This window comes from Asparagus officinalis, chromosome 1, assembly GCF_001876935.1.
Source record: "Asparagus officinalis chromosome 1, Aspof.V1, whole genome shotgun sequence".
Taxonomy (NCBI): domain Eukaryota; kingdom Viridiplantae; phylum Streptophyta; class Magnoliopsida; order Asparagales; family Asparagaceae; genus Asparagus; species Asparagus officinalis.
In genome coordinates this window covers 122321795-122341871 of record NC_033794.1, presented here as the reverse complement: position 1 = coordinate 122341871, position 20077 = coordinate 122321795, and the positions used below count along the sequence as shown (strand labels likewise).

The 20077-nt window shown below is 37.6% G+C and overlaps 2 protein-coding genes and 1 long non-coding RNA gene across 4 annotated transcripts; all 3 read right to left on the bottom strand.

Annotated features, from left to right (window-relative positions):
- LOC109829265 (lipid phosphate phosphatase 2-like) lies at positions 435-5079 on the bottom strand. 2 transcript variants are annotated; one of them, XM_020396449.1, is made up of 8 exons: positions 4864-5079; positions 3398-3693; positions 3218-3305; positions 2708-2817; positions 2485-2581; positions 1550-1738; positions 1390-1449; positions 435-703 (listed from the first exon to the last, which is right to left on the bottom strand). In XM_020396449.1, exons 2-8 carry the CDS (start codon positions 3611-3613, stop codon positions 528-530), a joined length of 936 nt encoding a protein of 311 aa, XP_020252038.1. In that variant the 5' UTR covers positions 3614-3693; positions 4864-5079; the 3' UTR covers positions 435-527. The 2 variants fall into 2 exon arrangements, with proteins under 2 accessions (XP_020252038.1, XP_020252039.1); XM_020396450.1 differs by having other exon boundaries at positions 3398-3620; positions 4865-5079.
- On the bottom strand, positions 5606-6136 carry LOC109829267. The gene is made up of 2 exons (XR_002243996.1): positions 6092-6136; positions 5606-6002 (listed from the first exon to the last, which is right to left on the bottom strand). It is a non-coding gene; the product is annotated as an uncharacterized LOC109829267 (long non-coding RNA).
- LOC109829266 (lipid phosphate phosphatase 2-like) lies at positions 14054-19862 on the bottom strand. Its single transcript, XM_020396451.1, has 4 exons — positions 18146-19862; positions 17401-17586; positions 17153-17212; positions 14054-14402 (listed from the first exon to the last, which is right to left on the bottom strand). The coding sequence occupies exons 1-4, from the start codon at positions 18249-18251 to the stop codon at positions 14239-14241; spliced, it is 516 nt and encodes a 171-aa protein (XP_020252040.1). The 5' UTR covers positions 18252-19862; the 3' UTR covers positions 14054-14238.

Here is a 20077-nt window from a genome sequence, read left to right as displayed (position 1 = left end):
GGCATCATGGAAATGAGACACCAACCAAGCATGAATGAATAGAGGCACAAGTCTATATAAAATAAAAACTAATTACTGCGATCCAAATCACCAAGTTGAAGCCTTGCTCTACAAATTTTTCCCAAAAAGACCTGCTGTGAAAACAAGATAATATAGGGGAATTAATTATATGTATCCATGGAGTGACCTAATGCCGAAAATTCCTTAGCTGAAATATATCCGAGAAGGCGACCAAGTTTGACCTCTGTGAGTTTGGTGAGTTAGCATACACAACCTTGCTTCACACAATTGGCCATTCAATATGAATTTTGGCCATCCGATATTCCTCCGATATCTCAGACAATTGGATTTTGAAACCAAATCTGTCAAAAGCTCATTGCAATTTGGAACCCGTCACTAATTTTTTTTTAGGGTCTTACAGTGTACATATAATATAAACATACAAGTTCAAGTTACATTAGGGTTTCAAAACATAATTACACAATAACAAAGATCACCAACTGTTCATGTAACTCGCCGATCCAAACTTAAAGTTTCCTGCCCGTTTCCAGTTGGTCAAGGGCTGGGCTTGAATCCACCATGTTCATCTCAGCACGATGTTCGGCTGAATCCTGAGGCCTTGATATGAGGGAACCAAGTGTTGTTGGCTGTAAATCTCTGCGCTGGTCGGCTAACATACGAAAATATGCATGAGGTCCCCAACCTGCATGAAGATGTATCAGAAGTTTCAGTACTCAAGCCGTTGAGATTGTTGTAGAAGTACAGGCATAGGGAGCTCACTTTCTCAACCATGGTCACTTTAATTTGATTTAGTTGAGTGAAAAGTGAGAAATAATCCAATTAGCAAGATACGATGGCTGCTATAGTTGGATAAATCTTGATCAATCTACTGGTTAGTAATGACTGTGATATAGAAAATAGCCTGTCTACTGTCAAATAAGTGTGGAGATGGTTAGTTTCGCAGTCTTTTGTGCCTATTTCTTTATTCCTTTGGGTACTATGATTTTCTATTCGTCATTCGTCTTAAATAAAGCCCTTCTAACTATTAGACTAAAATCCCGCAGGTTGAGCGTTCTTTTTATGACTCGAACTCACGCATTAATATCAATTTTTTAAAATCAGTATTAAATTTACGGCTAGTATGATTTAAACCTAGATTGCTCTGATGTCATCTTAATTAAGCCCATCAACCATTATAACAAAACTTCGAAGCTATGGTAAGGTCGAATATTTCCTAACGTATCAACCTAACAGTGAAAGAGGACTTGTAGTTCTGCTACTGGGATCGACTATTTATGTCGATGTTTTCACGTCATCATAAGGAAAATAAAATAAATCCGAGGGACCGAATAGATTTATTGGTTATAAATTAGGTGCTTTGGAGTGTACCTTGTGCATCATAAGGAGGTGGGAAAAATTGCAGATAACAAAATGAAGCAACTACCAATCCTGCAAAGGAAAATTTTTTCTCCGACTTGAGCAACTATCTATAAAGATATTTAAGTATTTCAACGAAATAATTCATGATAAATACTGGAGAAATATGGACCTATCAGTCCACCAGCAAATACATCTTGCCAGTGATGCCAATAATCATTAACCCGAGAAACCGCAATAAGAGCTGCAACCAGAATAGGAGAAAATACGACGCAGAGTTTTGCAATGTGGCCCTTTCTGTCAAAAGCTTTGATCTTCCCAGAAAGATACCATGCTAGGAAACCTAGACCAGCAAATGACCCTGCGTTCACACCGGTAAATGATAGAGTGTTCGTTAAAATAAATCATCAAAAGAAAAAGTTTTTTTTTTATTAAAAGAACTCACTACAATTAGGTCTAGTGTCGAAGTGAGAAGAATTGGTAATGACTAACTTATGGGAGGAAAAGGATCATGTAGCTAACCCCAGTTTGGGTAAAGGTTTTATTCTTGTTTCTCGTTGTTGCTGTTGTATTTATTTCGAGTGTACCAGTCGATCATTTAGAAACAGCCCGATCATATTCATCGCCTTATGCATTATACAAAGTACCCTAATACTAAATCTTTTCTACCCTCAATTGGTTTGTTTAAACTTTTTGGAGCCAAATAGGTGATTTCCCATGCATAAATGTGAATTTGGAGGGGTAAAGAACTTGTTTTCTGGTTTTCTCTCCGACGGCTATCCCCAGTCCTCCTAGCCCCGTGTAACTATCATCTTATCGCTTCTCCTTATTGATGGATTTCATAGCCACCCTACACATGACCAAAATCTTAGTTGATTGTCCTAATTTTACTTATTAGAGACCGACCTCTGACCCTCTACTAACGAACTCAAATATTATTGACGAAGCAACAACAGCGGTACCAATAATATCAGGCTCTGAAAATATTTCTAAAATTTGGATATGGCAACTTCGTCACGGATGTCAAAGAAGCTATAAATCAGTGAAAAATTGTGTTGACGCTGCAACAGTCAATATTGAGCTGATGGTTTTCCTACTAGTGCTTACATGAAGAATGTCCACTTGGAAAACTTTTATGTCCCTCTTTAATGTCACCCTTATTTCCATGACATATTACATCTCCATGTCTTGCAAGATCGTAAGCCTGTAATTAACATCAACTTGTGTACGTGACTATTCTCAAAAGAGAGCAAATGACTGAAACAAAACTGAGCTCTAAGTACAAAAAAAAAAAAGTAGTGAAAGCATCAACTTATATTGGATTATGCACCTCTTTTCCATCGGGAAAACAACGCCAGAAGAAGTCTGGTCGTGGTCGGCCGACTGCATCCTTAATCGCGTCCGTTATAACGCCGGTTATGAGCACCGCGTACAAAAGACCTATTTGGACACAATTCAGTGTAGGTCGATTCGTATATAAAGAAGGGTAAATTTTACAGATAATCCCCCCCCAAGGTTTGCATGATTGACCGACCGACAAAGTAAGGTTTTCAAAGTGACACTTCTCATTTCCAATTTCTAGTAAAACAACCTGTCTGTTTTTTTATGTAATCAATGAATATGATGACCATATATATATAATTGTCATATTCTATGATATTAGTTTTAAATCCAAGTTAATTTTGTAGAAATTAAAGAATGGGGGTAAGATGTCACTTTTAAAACCATAGGACATTTTCCCGTCAATCATGCAAACCTTAGACGTTTTTCTGTGATATACTGTATAATGAAATTGCAAAAGCTCTATCGTAGTAAACTATCCGAAGGACATCATGTTTACCCAGTACTGCATGATGCAAATCATAGACATCCCTCCTCCTGAAATAGATTCCGCTAAATATTGCGAAAGGCAATAAAATTGCAATAAGCTGACAAAATCAAAGAAATACGGTCATTATTTTTTCGCGCAAATTCCATAACATGACATCTCATCAAAGCTAGAGGAGTAAAATGTACATACTGGAATAGCCCACAATGGCACGGTGCTCTTCCTGAAAGGGTATTTGAGATCAGCCATCATATCTTTTCCTACGAACCTGTAGAAGGGATCTATAATGTTCAATATGCCTTCAGTCACCACAAGAAGCAGAAGTATAATCCAGTCGTGCATGTGAATCCTTGCCACCTTCACACCATGGGATCTCAGAGTATGACCGCTCGGATGGGTTTCAGCCATTTTCTCCGGTGCACAATGTCGATTTACGATGGTCTCAGAATTAGTGGTAGATATCGCGAAGAATTAACTTTATTCGAACCCTGCGGTTGTGAGCCCAAGAGAACAATATAATTGTTATACATGATTGTGGAAGGTATATATGTATCTCAAAATCAACGGCGGCCGCAACAGATCAAATTGCGAAAGACAAATTTGTTTTTACCGCGCGCGCGCTAAAACGTCAAAAAGCCACAATGTACTCATTTATAAACTGTCTGCTCAATGGTGAAACAGAATACTAATAATAACGAGCGCACGATAAAAAGCCAAAGGTCGACATGTGATAAGTTTTCATGAATATTCCATTGACCTTTCAGTACTACGTACAGTGAAAAGATGAGATTATTCTAGTATTAGAAAACACTGGCTTGCTAGATTATCAGAAGCTTGGGAGGCTTCCATTATTGAACATGTTAAGGTTTCGAAGATTTTTTATTATTAAAGGTATCTTCGTCATCAATGATTAAAATCGTACGTGGAAAAAAGAGGCAACATAGAAAATCCGATACAGAGTCACAAATACACGTTTCAATGTGTATCTGTGTTTCCTCAACAAAAACAACAACGAAAAAAAAAAGAAGGTTATGTCTGATATTTGTTTCGATTGTATAATAAAATCAAAATGTATAGTGATCTATTTAGAATTAGACAATATCTATGTAAATCCTCAAGGATTTTATGTCAGTGGCTTATGATCAATTAGTTAAAAAAAAAACCAAATGAAAGTATCTTAAAGACCAACCCAATGTCTAGCAGATGAGTTATTGATGTCTCCCACATGATTCCAAGATGTTTAGCTTCTACTCAAGTATACAAAGTATACGCATCTTTAAGCAACATATAGCTTAAAGTTCTGTCCAACATAATTATCTTGGACTTTTTCTTAATTAACCGGAATAACTTCCGTAGTTTGTTTTTTTTAACATTGAGCAGCTTCAATGTTTTTTTTAACATTGAGCAGCTTCGATGGGTCTCTCAGGACACTCATTTAACCAACTAGTTTGCAACTCCGCTTAAATTATTTCTTTTTATTATTTTATTTCTTTTTTGTTTAGAGAAGGACTTTCAGGAAATTAGTATAGGAGTCCAGAAGCATGGAGTGCGTAGGGCTTCTCTTAATTAAGCTCAATGATTCAATTTACTACACGAACAACAAAAAACCGTACTAAAAATAAATAAATAAATAAATAGAGTGGTCTATGAATACTGACCTTCAAACCTAAAAAGGGGGGAGAGAGAGAGAGAGAGAACCCTGCAGACCCAAATGAAGAGGACAGAGAAATGTGATGTTTTCTATTATGATTGAAGAAGGTATTAGTTCTTATAATGACAAATATTAGTTACTAAGCTCTTTGATTCCCCCTCTTCTAATACTAAGAACTTAGAGGCCTTTTGTGGAAGTTCAGGGGAGCTGTTTGCTGTGAGAACAATCTGTCAGCAAAATCGGCTGGATTTTATTTTCCCTTTTATTTTTCCAGACAAAGATGTGAAATGAGTGGATGAGTGAAGTTAATATTGGAATTGGATAGTGACCATGTCTTGTACAGTGGCTTGATATCCTCAAAACATACGGTGAGTGTTCAATTTGGTGCATTTAGTAGATGGTGAGATGTCACGTTGGATTGAGACAGGGAAAAGGTTGAGTCATTATTGGTGAGATGTCACGTTGGATCGAGGGGATCAATGAGTCTCTTCAAGATGCAATTAGCAGCTAGGGGTGGCAAACGGGTCGACCCGACCCGACCCGACCCATATAAAATTTGACCCGACCTGTATAAGTGTGACCCGACCCGACCCGTTTAATAAATGGGTCAATGTGATCCGACCCGATTATTAAACGGGTTACCCGACCCGACCCATATAACCCGAATAACCCGTTTATCTAATGCAAGACATATACTAACACATATAACTAATAAAAAATTTTATACAAGCACAAAAAAACACTTTTTGCAAGCTCTTTAGACAAAAACTATTACTACTCACAACATGGAGTTATTTCAAAGACGTATTCAGTATTTAAATGTACTTCAACAAATTGCAAATATCGACAAACAAAAATACATCATTTGTTCAAGGCCCTGGACGGTCCCAAATCATGTCGCAAGGAAAAATGTCTTCACAAGGACCTGGAAATATTGGTCAAGGGGGTTTCCTACCGCAAAAAGCAATGAAGAGCAGTAAAGGAAAATATATGTAGACATTATACAATAATATAGCATGTAGTTATCCTTCTTTTCCTCATTTATTTTAGTTCCCTCTCTTCTTTAACTCTTTGCAGTATATTCATGTACTCTTTGCAGTCTGGTGCCAGGAACCCATAAGTCTTCATGAGGCAATCAAATGTGGCCTGCACACAGAAAAAAGCAACAGGATTTTAATAGATTGATATTAGTCTCAATATTAATACCATAATATCACTTGTGAAAGAACAATTACCATAATTTGAATAGACTCCTGCCAAAATGCCAATTTGATAATTTAGCCCCAAAAAATTTACAATGTATCATGTACAAAACATCCGTACTAGAGAAACCCACCTCTTGTCAGCAAAATTGGCTGGATTTTATTATTTTTTTTCCCAGACAAAGATGTGAAATGAGTGGATGAAGTTAATATTGGAATTGGATAGTGACCATGTCTTGTACAGTGGCTCGATATCCTCAAAACATACAGTGGGTATTAAATTTGGGGACAAATTTTGAAAACAAACTCATTTTAAAACTTATTTATAAAAAACAACCTATTCTTAACTTATTTGTCAAAATCGATACAGTTTTAGTCATCTAGCCGAAACTGGATCGGTTTTGGCGAAAAAAATACCAAACTTCACGGGGGACTTGCAGTCCGGTGAAGTTTTTTACATAACAAAACTTCATAGTACTTCACGGGACTTGAAGTCCCGTGAAGTTTTGTTATGTAAAAAACTTCACGGGACTTCAACACCCGTGAAGTTTCGGATAATTTTTCGTCAAAACCGACCCAGTTTCAGCTAGATGGCTAAAACTGAGTCGGTTTTGACAAATAAGATGCAAATGGGTCGTTTTTTATAAATAAGTTTCAAAATTAGTTTGGTTTCAAAATTTGTCCTAAATTTGGCGCATTTAGTAGATGGTGAGATGTCACGTTGGATTGAGACGGGAAAAGACGGGGGGAAAAGGTTGAGCCATTATTGGACTTCGATGCTCTCTTTATAAGAAAGAAGGAAGATCGAGGGGATCAATGAGTCTCTTCGTGATGCAATTAGCAGCACCCACTGAGGGTATGAGATCAAGTTATAGGTGTGGTGGGCCCCACCTGTCAATTTAGACACACACGTAGTGCTTGTGTCATGGTGCGATGTGTTGCTGCTCACTGAATTATTTTTGCTACTGCTGTTCTCGGAGTAAGTATTGAGTGTTCATAGCTTGGCTTATTATTAATGGTGCATCAAAATAACGTCAATCTTTGATCAATACGGCCCCGTTTGACAAATGATTAATGAAGAGGGGTTAAAGAGAAGGATTAATGTACTTAGCCCATTTGATAATCCGAATGACTAAATTATTAACCTGTTAAATAAGTTTTATTTTAGCCCTTATGACCAGTTTTAGTGTTTGGGAATAACAATGATTTTGACTATTTTCTTTATAATTAGAAGGGTTAACTCTTATTCCATCTAAATAGGAGTATTAGTAAACCCCTCATTCTGAAGGGTTAACTCATTTTAACCCCTCTAGAGGGGTTAGCTTAACCCTTCTATATTTTTTATGTTTGGCAAATTGTGGAGAGTTAACTCACTTTAACCCTTATATAGATTTGTTGTGTTTGGCAGGTTAAGAAGGGGTTAAGTCTCCTTAACCCCTCACTTAACCCTTTGCCAAACGGTACCTTAGCATTTTTACTAATTTTATTAGAATATACAGTATTAGAATATATGGTATAGATATATATAGTATAGATATATATGGTATAGTTATGATTCCTGGAATCATGTATATTAGTGTTACTTCCTTGTATAACTCATTTCCTTGTATAGCTCTTTCTCTCGCTACATATAGACCATTGTATTTTTTCATTGAATCAAGGAAATAATATAATCTTTTCCTAATATTCCTTCTCTATACTAATCAACATGGTATCAGAGCCATACACGACCCAAAAACTCTAGCCGTCGCCACAACCCGCTCCCCCTACCCTTTGGCCGACCTCCTCCTCCGACCGAACAACCCCACCCCCGCTGTCCCATACAACCCCTTTCACGTAATGGGCCGGCTGCAAACTCCCTTAGCCGAACCAACCGCCACAACCCGCTGCCTCGCCGACTGCCCGGAGCCGACAGACCCCACCTGCCTTACCACCGGCCCTTCCACCCGCTGCCTCCCTCCCCACCCCTTGTTTTCACACCGCTGCAACAACCCCTACCCGCGCGCCCTTATCTTTTGCACCTGCTGCAAGCCAAACCCCGCCACAAACCCTTTGCACCCACTGCAAGCCAAACCCCTTTGCACCCGCTGCAAGCCAAAACCCCCGTCACAACCCATTTGCATCCTCACAGTGTTGACTATTCCCTCGACATTTCAGTCCTCGAATCGATGAGAGGAAGAGTGTTTATCTCACATTGTTGAGATCTTTCACTTCTATTCTTGTTTCATTAAAGAAACGAGAATTCCACTTCTATTCTTATTTCCTTCGAGAAACGAGAATATAGACTTAAGCCTCTGTGCAATCTAAAGCCAGGGCTCTCATCCGCCGTCTCTCATCCCACGACTCCAGACTCTCGACCATGCACCCCTTCAATGGCTCTCGACCCTACAAACATGATCGTTGAGTCAGGGAAGGATTCTCATCTCATTATTCAGACTGAGGAATCCTCATTCAACATTGGCCTTCTCCTGGATGAAACCAATTATGACATATGGTCTCAACTTATGGAGATGCACATCGCCGAGAAACATAAATTCTCCTTTATTAAGGGATCTACTCCCATACCGAAAGAAGGAACACCGGAATTTGATAAGTGGTCCTCTGATAACCAGCGAGTGAAACGCTGGCTCTTGATGTCTATGAAACCGGAAATCATGAAACGCTACATTCGTATTCCTACAGCACACGAAATCTGGAAATCCTTAGCTACTGTGTTTTACGATGGCGCTAATGAATTACAGGTTTTCTCTTTGAACCAACGAGCCTTCACTGCCAAACAGCGTGGGCGACCACTATCTGAATTTTATAGGGAGCTGACAGAGATATTCAGTGAGTTGGATCACCGTGATAAGGTGATTATGGAGAGCCCTAATGATGTTGAATCTTATAGGAAATCTATTCAATGCTTGAGGGTACACATTTTTCTTGCCGGGTTGGATAATGATCTTGAACAAATCCGGGGTGAGCATTCAATGCTTGAGGGTACACATTTTTCTTGCCGGGTTGGATAATGATCTTGAACAAATCCGGGGTGAGCGAAAGGTCCCGTTCCTGAATTAGAAGAGGTCTATTCCCTGGTTCGACGAGAAGCTCTCCGACGACAGGCAATGACAACTGAGAAAGATACTACAGCTATGATAACCCGTACTCCCAATTGGCGAAACTCGGAGAGAACAACCGGATCTGGGAACCGGACAAATGCATCTCAATCAAATCCTCGGGGTTCATCTTCCAAATATCCCCTATGTTCTGTCTGTGGGAGGACAGGACACTCGAAAAAGGGATGCTATGAAATCATCGGTTATCCTGATTGGTGGAAGGATACTCGCAACCGCCAGATAAATCAGACCACAGATGGAGGCAACAAACATGCCTCAGGATTACTCACCACCACAAATACACCTGGTAAAGCTTTACATTCTGTCTCTGTTTTGAATAATACATAGGTGATTGATTCTGGTGCCACTGGTTATATGACATCTAATTCAAAAATGATTACTACTATTACACCATCATCTCAGACTTTTGTTTCCACAGCTAACGGTGCTCTGATTCCCGTTACGGGAAAAGGACCCGTTAATCTATCAAACACCATGAATCTTAACTCTGTCCTAGTAGTACCATCTTTAGAGTATAACCTATTATCTATTTCTCAAATAACTAAGGCTTTACATTGTGTTGTTATCTTCTGGCATTCTCATTGTATTTTTAAGGATATACAGACAAAGAGGACGATTGGTTATGGCGTTAGGCGTGGACAGTTGTACTACCTGGAATCGAATTGAAAAACACAGCTCTGAACACTAGTACCCTTGGGAAGAAGATTATAGATGATATTTGGCTATAGCATCGACGATTAGGTCACGCATCGTTTGGATACTTAAAGAAACTTTTTCCCCGTTTATGTAATAAAGTTGATTGTTCTGTTTTTCATTGTGAGATTTGTGAACTGTCTAAAAGTCATCGAACTTCCTTTAAACCTTCAATGAATAAAAGTTCAGTTCTATTTATGATTATTCATTCTGATGTATGGGGTCCCTCTCCCTTTCATCTTTAAGTGGTATACGGTGGTTTGTTACATTTATTGATGATTGCACTCAAATGACATGAGTGTTTCCTATGAAGACCAAGGGTGAAGTTAGTAGTTTGTTTCAAAAATTTCATAAACAGATCAGTACACAGTATAACGCTACCATTCGAGACCTTCGCAGTGATAATGGAGGTGAATATATGGGTACCGAGTTACAGATATATTTCGAACTTCACGGCATTGTTCATCAGAATAGCTGCACATATACCCCTCAACAAAATGGGGTTGCCGAATGAAAAAATCACCATTTGTTAGAAGTCGTTCGGGCATCACTAATCGGGGCAAAGACACATGCATCTTATTGGTGTGAAGCCCTCTCCTCGGCAATTTATTTGGTGAATCGGATCCCCTCCGTCACTCTTGACTTTCAGACACCCTTCGACGTCTTAGCTAAACTTGCCGCAGCTCCTACCATACAAAATCTTCCTCCCCGGGTGTTCGGATGTGTTATATTTGTTCACTTACCAAAGGAGCAACGGAACAAGCTCGAACCTCGCGCCCTCAAGTGTATTTTTGTCGGGTATGCCTCATCCCAAAAAGGTTACCGGTGTTATCATCCCCCACACATAAAATGTTTGTCACTATGGATGTGACATTTCACGAAGATACTATGTTCTTTGAACGGGCTGAACTTCAGGGGGACCATTATAAGGAAGTTCAGTTATTTGGAAATACTAGTGAGGAAGAGATATGCTCAATAGAAGTGCTCCCGACGTTGACTTCAAGCCCAACACCGGCAACCGAGACAACCGAAGTAACGCCAGTTCCTGATAATGTAACAACAACAACCCTGTCGAATGAAGTTGTGCAGCCCCCGCCTGACTCGAATAACCAATCGTCCACTTCAGATATCCCTGAAACTGAGTCCTCCCAGGTATCATCTTCTATTCCCAGAAAACAACTTCCCAACCGAGCAAATAGAGGTGTACCCAAATCCACATATGATCCAGACTTTACAAGTAAAGCCAAATATCCTATGAGTAATTATGTGTCTTATGATCAGTTAACTACATCTAACAAATCCTTTGTGAGTCAATTATCCTCTGTATCTATTACTAACAGTGTGCATGAAGTTGTATGTAATCTAAAATGGAAATCGACAATGGACGAGGAGATGAAGTCATTATTAAAAAATGACACATGGGAATTAACCGAGTTACCAGCAGGAAAGAGGAGGGTGGGATGCAAATGGGTGTACACTGTGAAATTCAAAGCAGATGGAACAATTGAAAGATTCAAAGCGAGATTAGTTGAAAAAGGCTACACACAGACACACGAGATTGATTATCTGGAGACATTCACACCCGTGGCAAAGATTAATACTGTGCGGGTTTACTCTCTCATTAGCTGCTAATTTGAACTGGCCTCTACAACAATTCGATGTAAAAAACGCTTTCCTACATGGAGAGTTAGAGGAGGAGGTGTATATGGAGTTCCCACCTGGATATAAGATCCCTATTGAGCATACAAATAAAGTCTGCAAGGTAAAAAAATTCTTGTATGGACTAAAGCAATCCCCCAGAGCCTGGTTTGGGAGATTCACAAGATTGATGCGAAAGTTCGGGTTCAGTCAAAGTAATTCTGATCATACTTTGTTTTTGAAGAAGAGTCATGGGAAGATTACGACACTTATCGTCTATGCCGATGACATGGTCCTCACAGGAAACGACCCTCATGAACAGCATGCATTGAAGAAGCACCTATCTCAGGAGTTCGAAATGAAAGACCTTGGGGGACTTGAAGTATTTTCTTGGTATCGAGGTGTCTAGGTCATCGAAAGACATCTTCCTATCTCAGAGAAAATATACCCTAGATTTGCTAAATAAAGCTGGGATGTCTGCTTGTTAACCATCAGAAACTCCAATGGACGGAGTGAAGTTAGAAGTTGAAACAGACCAAGTGCCCGTTGATAAAGGGCGCTATCAGAGATTGGTGGGAAAATTGATGTATCTGGCACATACAATGCCTGATATATCATATGCATTGAGTACCGTCAGTCAGTTCATGCATAATCCAGGGGAGAAGCATATGCAGGCAGTTATGAAGATCATCGGCTATCTTAAGACAGCCCCTGGAAAAGGAATCTTGTTTCAAAGAAATGAGGACTTCCGAAAGTTTGAAGGATATACTGATGCTTATTGGGCGGGAAATATATGTGACCGAAGGTCTACATCAGGGTACTTCACATTTGTAGGGGGAAACTTGGTATTGGGCGGGAAATATATGTGACCGAAGGTCTACATCAGGGTACTTCACATTTGTAGGGGGAAACTTGGTCACTTGGAGGAGTAAGAAGCAAAATATCAGGGTACTTCACATTTGTAGGGGGAAACTTGGTCACTTGGAGGAGTAAGAAGCAAAATGTGGTATCTCGATCAAGCGCAGAAGCAGAATATCGAGGAATGGCAATCGATATCCAAGAGTTATTGTGGTTGAAATTACTACTGACAGATCTAGGTTTCCCTCCAAAAGAACCTATGAGTTATACTGTGATAACAAAGCAGCATGCGATATTGCACATAATCCAGTTCAGCATGATAGGACAAAGCATGTAGAAGTAGATAAGTTCTTCATCAAAGAAAAGTTAGAAGAGAAAGTCATTTCCGTCCCACATGTAAGCTCGGAAGATCAGCTGGCTGACATACTCACCAAGGCAGTAACGAGGAAGATATTTGCCAAGTTAATTAGCAAGTTGGGCATGTTTGACATATGTGTGCCAACTTGAGGGGAAGTATTAGAATATATGATATTAGAATATATGGTATAGATATATATAGTATAGATATATATGGTATAGTTATGATTCCTGGATTCATGGTATATTAGTATTACTTCCTTGTATAGCTCACTTCCTTGTATAGCTCATTCTCTCTCTATATAAGGACCATTGTATTCTTTCATTGAATCAAGGAAATAACATAATCTTTTCCCAATATTCATTCCCTATACTAATCAACAAGTTTAACGTTTTCATAGCTTTGATGCATCATTAATGCAAATATATGAAACCACTAAAATATATCTATACTGTTTTCAAACATGAAATCCTAGGACCCGCACTTACCATATTTCTAAAATATATCTATACTGTCTATAACTTGTGTAGTGCTAGATCTTTGAATGGTTGTTATCAGATGCATGTGAATTCATCTAGTTATAAACTCTTAAGCAAATGAAAGATATGAGTTTGTTTTGGAATAAAAAATACACCCAAAAAATAGTTTCGTAATTTGATAGACCTCCAATATCTCTGTACAACATGAAAGATCCTTGAGGATTACATCAATATGAATCACTTTCTCTAACTTGTCACTTGAAGCATGAGGAACTAAAAGTTTATTCATTATCCAAGCATATGGATAATGCCCTAGCAAACTTACATTATTCTATTTGTTGGTAACCAGCCCCAGTAGATGAATCTGGCACAATGATCAAATTTTAACCGGATCCCAAAGTGTGACACCTGGAATTCACATGTTTAAGGTTCAGCCTCCGGTTTAAACACAAACCACTTCTGTTTATTATCGATCAACCCTGACACCTTACATTGTGTTCGTAATCAATTGAATCCAATCTATAAATTTACTCATGCATGCATGCGTTCCAATTGTAGAAAAACACAATAAACCAATTTCTTCCAATTGTTAACCATGAAATGCTCGCATCTATTCAAAAATCGATCTGCACAATTTCACATGAATACTCCGTCGCACAGTTTCTATGCGTCCACTTCTATCGTAATGCAATCTAAGAACTCATGATAACCAAAGAATTGAAGCATTCAAAATCTCGCATCATATGGAGCCTTAGAAAACCTTGCTCAGAATAGTTGCTCAGTTGTAATAGTACCCATAGATAATTACGCCTGCTGCCAAAATTCAGTAAGCATAGTTGAACCCACAAACTTTTCGTGCAAAATTTCAAAAAGTAACTATCCTAAGATGTTGTTTGAGGTACATGCTGAACCATTGTCCTTCACCCTTATAAATCTCGTGGAATGTGATGAAACCATGAACATGGGGTCATGAATTAGAACCAGTACATTAAAAAAAATTTCAGGCCAAAATTTATCTTTGAGTCACATTTTAATTTACGCACTTCCGGATTCCATTTCATCGAGTATGGTGCGTGCATGGTGTGTCTCAGGCAATCTGATAGTGACACTTTCTTCAGCTTGCTGGTTCACTGGAAGTGTTGGGTTTGCCAGCCCTCGTGTCTCCTCCAGCATCCTGAAATAAGCATAAGGTCCCCAACCTACAACAAGAAACGAAGTCACTAACAAATTCTACAACAAGAAAGGAAGTCACTAACAAATTCCTTAAAAAGGTTTAACGCAGAAATTCGAAGCAATTGTGGTTTCATGAATCCTAATGAGCTATGTATATGTTATCACATTTTGTGTTGAAATGGGGCAATCAATTTATCTGAAAATTCTTTCAGTTCTTTGATTAGAAAACAGTTAAGAAGAACCACAAACTATACGAACATATTAGGTGCTATGTGTAACGAGCTTGAAAAATGTCATCCAAAAGATATTAGAATATTATCTGTTAACTTCATACTAAAAAGAATTGATAATTTCAAAGACAAAGAGGAATAAACAGAATCAGGTTTATATATTGGGTTTGAGCACCTCGCGTCACCCAACTCTTAAAGAAAATTGATCATTGAAAATTATGCTACAACACGTAGCTGAAATTCTCACTTAAAAGTGTGTACTTATGTGAGGACGAAGAACATTTCACCTCACCTGACCTACCATATATGTCAACAAAGTGACAGCTTAACACACTTGAAAGGAAGAAAGTTAGATCCTAAAATCTGAAAAGGTGCAGGTGGGCATGCGCATGCATGAGCATGTGGGTTGTGTGTGTGAAAATGGGCAGGAGTAGAAGCTTATTTGCTAAATGAGCTACCAAGAGATAGATTAGTAGTAAGACCCATCTTGCGAGTCATACCAGAGTATGTTGACTAGTCTACTCCTGTCTCTTGGTAACTCATTTTGCTAAATGAGGTGGTAAACCTCACTTCGCAAAGTGAGTTGAAAAGCTAGCTAGATGCACGTCACCTGCTATACTAGATATTAATTAACATGAGACACCAAGAGATAAGAGTGATGAGGTCCACACGCTCCGTTGTGATTAGTAGGTGGGTTAAACCACTGATCTATCTATTGGTAACTCATTCAGTAAAATTACCTGTCACGTCATACCCATTATTACCATATATACATGAGGTTCATGAGTAGCATATGTCATACGAGCGGATTCTCTCATATACAATAGTGTGGCTCAATCCCAATTAAATGTATAAGGATTTATCTCTCCTTTCATTCACTTGTTGATTCACTTGGTTTAGATTAAGCCACATTATTGTATATGGGAAAATCTCCTCTAATAAAAATAAGATTAATGAGTTATCATATCCCCCCCCACCCCACAAACAAAAAAAACACACACACACACACTCTCTTGGGCGAGATTCAACCGCGTTACTCATGTATGAGAAATCTCATCATCTGACAATGATACTCATTTTCAACCGCGTTACTCATGTATGAGAAATCTCATCATCTGACAATGATACTCATTATTTGCATGTATACATGTTATCAATATGTATGTATACATAAGATCTCATCATCTGACAATGATACTCATTATTTGCATGTATACATGTTATCAATATGTATGTATACATAAGTAAATACATATATGAAACACCCTTAAAATTTATTAGCAGCTTATTTTTTTCATAAAGTTTCATGATAAGTTGAAAAGCATTAAAATATAATATTATATGGTGTAACAGTTCAATTTTATGAACCCTTAGTTGTTTTGTTTGATAATTTTGGTAATTTCCAAAAGGACACCGGTACCCGTGACTAGAACCAAAATCACAGTTTCTTCTTGAATTTTGATCAAGTCATGATACTAGAAGTGATTGGTATAATTATTACAAAAAGACATCAGTACCCACGACTAGAATTTTCTGGATATTATCTAACTAATAGAAGACTTAAAAGAATAAATATCTAAATATAATTATTACAAGATAAGTATGATTAATCAATTTTTTGCATACTATAAAGTTTGGGATGAGGTGTCAACTCTCTTCTTGGTTGACAAGTCATGAGACAGAACTGTAAACCCAGTTTCAAAGTAAAGTTTTCAACTTCGAACAAGAATCACAAGGTCAAGTTTCCTTGATCATAAAGGTAGAAAGAAACAGCTCCATCTTTATCCCTCTTGCTATTAATAGTTCACTAAGGTTCCACCTTAATCATTCTCTGTAAGTTACGCACTTATCTGGTTAAGATATCTGTAATAAACATCACAAGATCACTTAGATGGTGAACTTCTATACTGCTAGTATTATTTATCTCTAAAACCTAACAAATCCCTCTTGGTGACAGTGACACAGATTGTACCATATATGAAATGAAAAGATATGTAACTGTAGCTACAGCATTCTTTCTAAACAGTTCAGTCCAGGAGAAAAAAAGCAAACAATCATTTTAAAAGGTTGAACAGACGCCAACCTCGCGTAGGTTTATATTGTTAATTAAAAGTTGAAACAAAGGCAATTATCACCAAGATATGCAGGACGATCAAGTGCCTTCCTTTCTAGCCAACAAGGGAGAAACAGAAATGCAGCACAACACTAAATACCAAAAGTGGAACTTCTTAATTCTTAGCATAAGATCACACCTGCATGCTTTGGCACATAAAAAATTATGAAGAAGATCATCATATTGCGCACTTATGTGTGCTAGCTCATACATAAAAAATGTGTTCATGCATGCATGTGGTCACGTGTTTGGACTTTGGACAGGGTGGAAGAGAAGGAACATCTGTCTGTGCCAGTTCATGTATATACTGGTAATATGAGACACAGCTATTTAGACTTAAAAAAAAAGAGTAAAAGCTGCCAAGTTTTATAATACCCTGAAATTATCATATAATTACTATGGAAGTTTTGGAATAATAAGTATGACATGGTACCTTCATCATGATAAGGGGCAGGGAAGAACTGTAGATAGCAAAATGTAGCCATTACGCTGCCTGCAACATTATATCCAAACAAATTACATTTGCACTAAGAACTAGAAATTTAATTGGTCATGTTCTCAAAGTTTAAGTGCGTTATAGGGTGACGATCAATTTCAAACAACACAGACCTAAAAGACCACCAGCAAAGACATCCTGCCAATGATGCCAATAGTCATCCACTCGTGAAATTCCAATCATACAAAGACCACCAGCAAAGACATCCTGCCAATGATGCCAATAGTCATCCACTCGTGAAATTCCAATCATACATGCAATAAGTAATGGGAGGAAAACAATGCAAAGCTTTGCCACATGACCCCGATGGTCAAACACTCTGATTTTCCCAGACAAATACAATGCAAGAAAGCCAAGTCCTGCAAAGGACCCTGCAAGAGAAAAAAATCATATTCTATTAAACTTTTATTTCATATAAAATTTTATAGAACAAGAGAAATACAGCGGTATTAGTGAATTGCTCTATCATATAGATCCTAATATTTTAAGTATATTTTTCAGGGAACTCGCCTTGTCAACGGGGCGTAGGAACTCTCAGTACCAATTTGTGAAGGGCAAACACCAAGGACTCAGTAGTAAAAACTCAAAATGCCTAACGGAATTTCAATTTGATGATAAGACCACTAAGGCACTAACTGGATTAAAGTGAAGGGTACACATGCCTCCAATTTAATTTGTCTAAAAATGATTTGCTGGGCTACTCTTTATATATCATTTCCACCAATAAATTGACTTCTAAAGATATAGAAGGCTGAACATGAAGCCCTCACCATATTTAGGTCATTTTCTTATAAATCATTTAGAACACCAAAATCATGCTAATTGAGTTATTCCCATCTCCCACTACATTAAAAGTTACCAAATATAAATAATCACATTGCATTCCTTATGAATAATGAGTCAAAATACAAAAGATATTATATTGCTTACATGAAGTATGACAACTAGGAAAACTCTTGTAACCTTCCTTTATGACATTTTTAGCTCCATTACAGATAACATTTCCAGTTACTTTATCATACACCTGGACAGACATACAGCAGAATATTCCTCATTGTCATGTTTGTGAGACTTGGCTACTTTAACACCATGAGACTGAACTGTGTGTGCGCCCAGCTGAATCTCCCTCATATTGTCCTGATACACAGAAAAATCTGGATCAGACTAAACCAGAACAAGTTCTTCAAATTCTGCGTAGAGTAATAAGTAGTTAAGTCTCAAGTAAGATTCCCAAATTAAATTTGAATAAGGCAAGTTATAATGAGAAAATTAGACTTATTCTGGACCATGTTGATCATATATTTCATAGATACAGTAAGCATCGAGCTATTTTCTCATTGTTTAAACTAGTATGAAAACATGAATTTGCAAAATTTAGAAAGAATAACTATGCAATAGAATGCCCTTCTTGCGAATGTTCCCCAATATTGTCATCCTTGTTCAGTTAAGCCAGATGTTCAAAGCGTACCATTAAAACTTATCTCATGATAATCTGCAACCTCCATGGATAGGATTGGAAATGGAAATTAAATACCTTGTGCAGGAAAAAAGCAGCATTATAATACATATCTGACCAAGCTTCATTGATATGATGGTGACACTCTGAAGTTTATGTAAGCATAGGAAGAATGAGTAGAATATAAATTCAAGCAAAGTTTTTTCGCTTTTGATTTCAACCTGCCTTCCTAGATAAATCAAAGTCAAAGCTCCTCTTAAGAAATTTCTCTGAGGCTGCATCACATCACGGAATCTGCAGAATTTGGTTGGAGAAACAAATAGATGGATACACTGGTTAGTGGAAGGAAATAACTAAATGTTAGGCATGATAATTGAGCTCCATTCCCAAATAGTATTCAAGTTTTGAAAGAGTTAAGCGAAAGTTTATTGGGGGATCAATGATGATAGGTTTATCTGAATATAAGATATCAGATTCCACTAGAAGGCCACTTTTGTCAAGTCAGCAACAACTACGGTGCAATCTCTTATATTCAGACCATTTGCCTCTCATCAAGCTTGTGAATCCAAATTAACTGTCTTTCATTTCTTGCCAGATCAATTGCTATCTCATTCCAGATGCTCACCATCCAATTGGATTCTAAATATAGACTCATGAGCGAGTGTATGTGGAAGTCATTGATGCGATTGACAGATGGAGTTAGTTAATCCAGATTGTTTAAACAATTGACCATTGTAATTTGAAATTTTTTAGATAATTTCAATGTCTATCTGTAGGTAAAGGAATTATTTAAATTAAAACAAAATTGGGTTAGAATCTTTTTTGAGATACATTTAGGATTTTGGTCTGAATCGGGTCTTTTTCTTTGTCAGGTAAGAGATAAGGTTTTCTTCTTGATTTTCTCCAAAGTTATCACTTGATCCAAAGATGTTTAAAGGGTTTGCTCACTCTTCAATCATTACCAAGAACAAGAATCTAATATACCCAAACGAACAATAACTGAGCTATTTATTCTTCTCCATAAAACCCCAAACGGAAAATGAGAGGGAAAATATGAACAGTTCTGCCTTGACTCTTTATGAAGTTGTTCACGAAACCTAACCGTAATGCAATGAGGATAATGCCATATTGGATAGCAGGTTTCTAATATGTTTCCTAATTTGTTTTGATAACAGTTTATTGGGATTCCTAATCTGTTTTGGTAAGATGATTCCAAATCTGTTTTGGTAACAAGTTATTAGGATTCATAATCTGTTTTGGTTTTGGTTTTAGAATTCCTACTATGCTTTTGGTTTTAGGATTTCTATATATATGGAACGATTGGAAGAGAGAATTTTGCAGCGAAGGGGATATTTGGAGCATAGAAAAGAGGTATTTTCTGAGTTATTGATTAGTGTTTTATTTGG